Source organism: Haematobia irritans, chromosome 1 (genome assembly GCF_050003625.1).
Source record: "Haematobia irritans isolate KBUSLIRL chromosome 1, ASM5000362v1, whole genome shotgun sequence".
In the NCBI taxonomy this organism is placed as follows: Eukaryota; Metazoa; Arthropoda; class Insecta; order Diptera; family Muscidae; genus Haematobia; species Haematobia irritans.
In genome coordinates, this window is record NC_134397.1 from 44,934,977 (window position 1) to 44,943,273 (window position 8,297).

Sequence of the window (8,297 nt, forward strand, 5' to 3'; positions counted from 1 at the left end):
CAGCCCTTGGGTAACAAAGATCTTCGTCGGCCAGACGTATTCCAGGTTGTGGTGAGGGGAACGATGGAACGCTTTTGAATTAGGACTATATATTCATTAAATATAAACAAATAAGAATTTGCCAGATGAATGCATCTAAATAACTTAAGTATTTATTATTAAGGACAGCGTTAGAATGGCTTCGAAAAAGTTACGATTCCGTGGAGAAATGCAATTCTCGGGTAATAGTCGGATAGATGAGCTACAAAACGATGAAATGGATGCACTGTTGGGTTCTTCTAGTGGGAGTGTGGTCAACAATAGTGATGCAAAATCAAATAAAGAAACGGAAAACCCCGAGGAAGGGGGTAAGTATATGTGCTATTATAGAAACCTGTTAGGGATTTGAGTAGCATGCAAAATTTCCCTACGCTTTTCATGTAAAATTTTCTCTCTTCAACACCCACAACCATAGTGTTTCCATCATTTATGGATTTTTTCAAGTTGGAAATGACTCGTGGCTACTTGCTGGAGCATGATGAAGAACGTTATACGGCCCGTCGTAAGAAAATCTATTCGTTTATGCGTATTCCCCGCGATCTGGAACGCTTTATGGTCTATGGAATAATGCAATGTGCCGATTCTTTTCTTTACATACATACATTTTTGCCGGTTCGTTTTGCATTGGCTGTTTGGGGAATGTTGACCCGGCCCATTGCCAGTTGTTTAGGTTTGAGGAGAAGAACACAACGTCTTTTGACACCAGCCGAAATTTGTGATTTGCTGAAGGGTTCCATATGGATTGCGGTGACTTTGCTAATGTTGTCAGTGGATACCAATCGAGTGTACCACATCATCAAGAGTCAATCAATTATAAAATTGTATTTATTTTACAATATGTTGGAGGTCGGTGATCGTTTACTATCCGCTTTTGGTCAAGATACTATAGATGCTTTATTTTGGACAGCCACAGAACCAAAGACATCGAAGAGAGAACATTTTGGCTTAATAACCCATATTTTGTTTACCCTAATCTATGTGGTGCTCCATAGCTTTTTGATAATGTTTCAGGTGAGTGTTAATGATGACGGGAGTGTATGCTAAATTTCTATCGGACCACTGTCATATATTACATTTTATGTTAAGCATTTTTAGTGTAATGTTTCTTTATATTTCTCCTTACAGGCAACCACTTTAAATGTCGCTGTCAACTCAAACAACAAGGGCTTGCTCACGATTATGATTTCCAATAATTTTGTTGAACTTAAGGGTTCCGTTTTCAAAAAATTCGATAAAAATAATCTTTTCCAATTGACCTGCAGTGATGTACGCGAGAGATTTCATCTATCCGTCTTATTGTTCATTGTTATGATACAAACAATGAAAGAATTCGATTGGAGCATAACACAATTTTGTGTTATGTTACCCGATTGTTTTTCGGTGCTAATAACTGAAATACTAATTGATTGGATTAAACATGCCTTCATAACACGATTTAATGAGCTACCAGAATGCATTTATCGTGAATATACCACAAGTTTGGCTTACGATATGACACAAACACGACAAAAACATGCATTTTCCGATCATTCAGACTTGGTGGCTAGACGTATGGGATTTATACCATTCCCTTTGGCTGTGGTTTTGATTAAGGCCATCTATTCGGCGGTGTCTTTTGATAATGTAGCTGCTTGGATACTGTTTTCATTGGCTTATGCTTTTGCTTTAGGCCTAAGAATATGCCTAACTATTTGTGCATTGGGCAAGGCTTGTAAGTTGATGAAGGAACATCAAGATGAAAAAAGTGGTTCAACTCCAAGTTCCATGACAAATGTACCTCCTGTGGGTAGTACAACGTCGAAAACATCATCGTCAGCATCAACAAATCTACCAGGTTCTCCGGCCCCAAGTCGGCATCGCAACGATATGGCTACATCACCCACACATCCTTCGGCATCCATGAACATTAGCAGTCATTTTCCTTTACAAAGATCCATTACAACTGATCTGTCTTCAACTATGTCATCATCGACATCTACACCCAAACAGACAATTAACAAAAATAATCCCAATAATGCTTCCTGTAGTAGTGCTCCAAGTGTTCTAAATAAAACCTCGGTAATAACAACATCACCTACTTCTTCCTCCAAAAATGCAATTATTACCATTACACACAATGATATAGAATTGGATGTGAAAAGTTCCTTGGAATTGGGAGCAACAGCATTATTTTCCAATAGTGATGTGGATTTAGATGATGTTTGCCTTAATGAAAATGTTTTGGATACTAATACGACAACTACAACAGGATTTGTAGAAGAAGCTTTGGCACGTAGCGAGCCGGATTTGCAACAACCTTCAAGTGTCAATACAACGCCACCAGCATCTAGCGTTTCGAAACAAACAAATAATGTGAAACCGACACGTCTTGTAAGACGTACTCATAAACGTTCCGAATCGGAACCAAGTATGCAGAGTATAGTAGGTGGTGGCTGCTCATCGGAATCAAGTGGATCATCATCACCCTCGGCCCATCGTCATCATCATCAGGCGTAGTTGTAGGAGATATTTCTGATCGAGATATATTGTTTCTAGGATTTTTTCTCGTAGTCTTCACAAAGCAAAAGACATCTACTATAAATTTAAATGGGGAATTGTTCTTTGACCCTAGAACACTTAAGGTATGTAAGCCAAAACAGCGAGAATGAAATGTGACTTAAAATGCTTGAGGTATAGTAAATAAAAACCAAATACTTCTTTAGTATACATATATAGGGATTTTTTTCATCACTGAAAAAATATTTTTGTATTGTCCCTAGCGGCCATATAAAGCTCAAAGAAATTGTCTATAGCATCATTTACATGCTAAGAATCGCTAATCGAGATTGAAAGTCGGTGAATGCCTTCGTCGCTTGATTAAATTTGAATCGGTTGTTCAGATCTTCAGATCTTTATTATCGTTGAGGGAGAAGAGATTTTGCACTCTCGTATTTTCTAAGAAAATTGCAACTGTCGAAATTTCAGCCAAATGGAAGTGGTATATCTGTGAACGCAGGAAAGTCCGCGAATTCTACACAAATGGAAAAAGAGCAAAACCACGCAGTGAAATCAAAAACAATCTTCAATATAAGTATGAAGAGTTTCAAGATGGTCATACGTCAGTGAGAAAAATCTGAGATCATGTCGTTTGAAGGCGATCAACAAGTAATGAAAGTTGGACCTGTCTGGACCTAGTGTATCAAATTATAAGGAGACTGTTTTACTTAAAACCCAATCCCTACTTTCCCAAAAGTTTTTTTTTGTCTAACTCCCATATTCAAAAGTATTAAATTAAACTTGAATGTAGGTTACATTTCCCATAAAAATTCCTTCGACCAACGGTTTATAAATTATTTTGAATATGGACATAAGTATCCTACGGGATATTGGTTTGCCACTGAATACAGGTACGAGTGCTCCAGTATGTCGCTATTTTTAAATCTTCATATAATTTTTCGATTTCTTTACTCTCTTGATAGCTAAATATTTTTGGATCTACACTAGTCTTGTGTCGTTCCGGAACGAACTAGTTCCAATGAACGGTTCACTAAAAGGAACGACTGTCACTAGTTCCATCTCTTTCGTTCTCATCGTTCCTTTTGTTCAGTTCTATTTTCCGTTTACGATCCATCGTTCTTCGGATCGCAGTTTGATTTCTTTACTTCTGTTAGAGCTATTTACCAATTCATTCATTTTGGCGCGTATGTATTTAAACCATTGGCTGATATGCTGCTATTTAATAGAATCTTTAATTCCATCTCAGACTCTTCACAAACGACAAAAAAACATCGTAATTTCTTCCAATGAATAATTTTGCACAGAGTATAGTATTATTCAATCCAAAAATCCATCCAAAGAGTTTGGCTTCCTGAATTTAGTTATTTCCTTAAATTTTCCATTCCTTTAATTTTTGTATATTACTATAAACTATTTGAAGTAATTTCACTCAATTTTTCATATTTTTTGTGTCTTTCAATTGACCACGAACTTCGTTACACAAAGTAAACAAACAATGTAATGTTTGTCTTTAGTAGATGACAGTGATGACAAATATACAAATCCGGAACGAAAAGGAACGATGGAACGATTTGAAGGAACAGTTCCTTTGTACAAAAGGAACGATGAGTCCGAATCACTACGGTGAACGATTTTGCCCAAGACTAATCTACACATTTACTGAAATATATTTCCAAAATCTTTTTCCTCTCTGATGCGATTTGGATGCTAAAAATGAAACAGATTCTTTCTATGGATTGATCTTAATAAATTGTCTCTGTAGGTGTCCTTTGGAATGAGTCCAAGTGGTGTTGTTAAGTGTTAATATACCCCGTTAAAAACAAACTCATTTTAAAGTGACCGATCCCTTTCACAGGTTTTGACCAAAACTGGGACTGGTCCATATACACTATGGATTCATCCTGTACTGGTGCACTGGTTTTATTACGCAACACCAAAATTGGTTAATGTCGGTCCATAATTATATATAGCACCATATAAACCAAATTCGGAAGGAAGGATATGTTCTCCAAAGGTCACACAAAAAATAGTGTACACAGGTTCATAATCATAAAGTAACTTTCAGTCCCACGCACTCAATATTGATTTGGTCCCTTGGAAAAGTAGACTTTTCGATTTTTTCGAATGTTAAAAGACCGTAGTTCCATTAAAAAATTGACTTTTCCATATTTAAAAATTTAAAAGCTAACTCCCATTTCCCTTCCAGTACATATTCTTTTTTTCGATTTTCTCGTTAAGTTCGATTTTGGTCATTAATTCATTCGATTTAAGGAAACCAAAAAATGGGTCGATTCGTGGATTGAATCAAAAGGTCAGTTTTTCGACGTTGTATCCGTCCGTACGTTGCCAAGAAGGTGGTAAAAAGTAGTATTTACCGATGGAATAAATTCTCAAATATTTGAAAAAATATCCCATTTAATCCTAATATTTTAATTGTTTTTATACCCTAAACCACATAGTGCTCAGGGTATAATAAGTTTGATCTGCCAAAAAATGTGTCTACCAGAAATATTGATTTTAGACCCCATAAAATATATACCGATCGACTCAGAATCACCTCCTGAGTCGATCTAGCGCTTGGTGTCCGTCCGTCTGTCCATGTATTTGTTATTCACAGGATTCCGGTCGCAATTATTAACCGATTTTGATGAAATTTGGTACAGAGAGTTTTTTGGCCACAAGGACGAACGCTATTGAATTTGGAAGAAATCGGATCAAATTTAGATATAGCTCCCATATATATGTATCGTCCGATTTCGTCAAATGGGGTCACGTTGCACTTTTTTACTAACCGTTCGTTCAAATTTAGCACAAAATAATCTTCTGCATCACCCTCTAAGTCTGCAAAATTTCATTGAAATCGGTTCAGATGTAGATATAGCTCCCATATATATGTATCTCCCGATTTTGCCAAATTAGGTCATAAAACCCTTATTTATCAACCGATCTTACTCAAAGTTTAATAAATGTAATCTCCTATAGCACTAAGTATATGTGCAGAAAATCATCGAAATCGGTTCATATTTAGCTATAGCTCCCATATATATGTACCGCCCGATTTTTCTAAACTTGGCCATAAAACCCTTATTTATCAACCGATCTTACTCAAAGTGGGCTAAATGTAGTCTTCTATAGCACTAACTATATGTGCAAAAAATCATCGAAATGGGTTCAGATTGAGATATAGCTCCCATATACATGTATAGCCCGATTTTCCCAAATTTGGCCATAGAACCCTTATTTATTATACAATCGTACTCAAAGTTGGCTAGATTCAGTCCTCTATAGTACTAACTGTATGTGCAAAATTTCATCGAAATCGGTTCAGATGTAGATATAGCTCCCATATATGTATCGCCCGATTTTGGAAATTTTGCCCCTAATAACTTTAGGTTTGACCGTAGAGGCCTCATTTCATAACTGATCTTACTCAAATTTTGCACAAGGTAACCTTTTGTGGTATTAATCAAACCATCAAGATATTATGTAAATTGGTTCAGATTTATATATAGCTTCCATATATATGCATCGCTCGATTTTCCCAAATTTGGCCATAATACTCTTATTTATTAACCAATGTTACTCAAATTTCAAATTTTGATGTACTAGCCGATCGTATTTATACGTACTTGTAGCTCTTACATAAGAATATTGCTCGATTTTTACAAATTTGGATTTATTACCCACAATAATTGAGAGATTTTCTCTTTTTTAATAATGGGCTCAATATTAGTGGCATACTAACTCCGTAGGTGCAATATCAACTACAGCCAGTGTTGCTAAATATTAAATAGAAATAAAATATTTCTATAGAAATTTTTGTCAAAACTTTATTCCTGTGGAAAATTTTGTCAACATTTTATTTCTATAGAAATTTTTGTCAAAATTGTATTTCTATATATTTTTTTTTCAAAATATTATTTCTATAAAAAATTTTCTCAAAAATTTTATTTCTATGGATTTTTTTCTCAAAATTTTTAGAATAGAATTTATTGTCAAAATTTTATTTTTATAGAGATTTAACAAAAAAAAGATTACTATTTTGGGTAGAATTCTACCAACTGTGGCAACCGTGGTGGTAATACAAATTTATATTCTAAGTTATATACGTTGCATGTTCATGTTTTAAGATAATAAAGTACTTAGAACCATTTTTGTTTTGTAAAATTTTTTAAATTTAACGAAAAATATTGTAGGGAAAATTGTATGGGAAAGAACTTTTTTGTCCTAGTAGCGTAAACCGAACATTTTCCCTGACAACATTGACTATCAGCTGTAGTCAGATTGAGACTTAGCACCCATAAACATGTACCCCTTAATTTTCTTAAATATGCAACTGCGGTTTATCTCCCAGACCTATATCAATGTTACCACACAAATGTTTATGATTACTAATTCAGTAAGGGTCGTTTAGGGTATGATATAGTCGGCCCCACCCGACTTTCTACTTTACTTACTTGTTATTTCCTTATTTATATCTATCTATATAACTTAATTTAATTTAAATAAACGTATTTTAGTTGAATATTCAATTCAATTTTAATTAAATTAATTATAAAAATATTTTGTCTTGACTCTACTTTTTATTAATGATTTCATTTTATCTTTCATTGCAGATTGTGAATACAATTTCCTAATAATACAATATGTATTTATGCAATGGAAAGGACATGTTCTATTTTGCTTTGAACAATTATGTATGCCTTGGCAGCCGTATGCTATGTATGCCGTAGCTATGTATATTGTTATAACAGGAGATGGTATACCTTATACAAATTAATTATTGCTCTAAAGCTCACTATTCTCAAAACTCTATAACTATCAAGCATTATTTTAATCTATTGTATAATAATTTCCCTTTTTTTGATTAACATTTTCTTTCTTTCCTATGCCAATATTCTAAACTAACACTTGCTCAAAATGGAAATGAAGTAACTCTAGATGCTAATTTATAGACCTCTTGTTCCTTGGTTACTTTTTTATGTTGTTATTGTATCGAAAGCTTTGAAAAGTTATCTTAGATGTGTTTTAGCATTAATTTATACAAAATCACAAATATCCAAATATCACATTGCCTTATTCAAAAAAGAAATCTAGAAAAAAAATAACGCAAAATATATTTATATAATGACATAAAATAAAGAATGATCATTTATTGATGAGAATTGTCATACAATTTTAATGTGGTGTCTTAGTTTTCCTTTTTTCCAAGAAAAGTTGAAAATTACAATTCATGTCCAGATCTATTGTAAATATTTACAATTCTCTTTCGTGTTTTACTCTATTGTACAATGGTAGAGGCTATAATATCTTTGTCATTCCATTTGCAACTCATGGAATTATTGGTCCTACACCCCATGAAGAATATATGTTCTTGGCCGTGGTTGTACTCTAAGTCGATCTAGTCATGTCCGTCTGTTGAATCACGTTAACTTACGAACGAAACAAAATATGGGGTTGAAACTACAGAAGTAGGCTGGTATTGCAAATGGATTATACGGCCATTTTCATGTACCTCTGTTAGGCTTTAACACCCAGTTAACAGGAAAAAAAAAACTTTAACTGGAAATATTTCAGCAGTTAAGTTCCTAAATAGCATACATATATAATATATAGACAGATACGTCCATAGTATGGTCTAAAAGTTCGTTAGCTAACGGAGCACGCTTCATGAAAATGGGGGATAGTGGACCACATATAGGTTTAGACCCAGTATAAACCGACTGTCACATTTGAGTTTTGGGCCTGCTGGATCCAGGTCT

General features: G+C 34.3%; 1 protein-coding gene across 1 annotated transcript; it reads left to right on the plus strand.

Annotated features, from left to right (window-relative positions):
- The first annotated feature begins 31 nt into the window (after positions 1-31).
- On the plus strand, positions 32-7,711 carry LOC142220814 (protein TAPT1 homolog). Its single transcript, XM_075290171.1, has 4 exons — positions 32-347; positions 455-1,050; positions 1,165-2,660; positions 7,152-7,711. Exons 1-3 carry the CDS (start codon positions 176-178, stop codon positions 2,533-2,535), a joined length of 2,139 nt encoding a protein of 712 aa, XP_075146286.1. The 5' UTR covers positions 32-175; the 3' UTR covers positions 2,536-2,660; positions 7,152-7,711.
- The last annotated feature ends 586 nt before the right edge of the window (positions 7,712-8,297 follow it).

What these genes read in the sequence shown, in the direction of transcription:
- LOC142220814 (XM_075290171.1), top strand. Translation starts at nt 176, where the DNA reads ATGGCTTCGAAAAAGTTACGATTCCGTGGAGAAATGCAATTCTCGGGT. An exon ending in GGAAAACCCCGAGGAAGGGG is followed by an intron (nt 348 to 454) that starts GTAAGTATATGT and finishes CCACAACCATAG; the next exon opens with TGTTTCCATCATTTATGGAT. An exon ending in GCTTTTTGATAATGTTTCAG is followed by an intron (nt 1,051 to 1,164) that starts GTGAGTGTTAAT and finishes TTCTCCTTACAG; the next exon opens with GCAACCACTTTAAATGTCGC.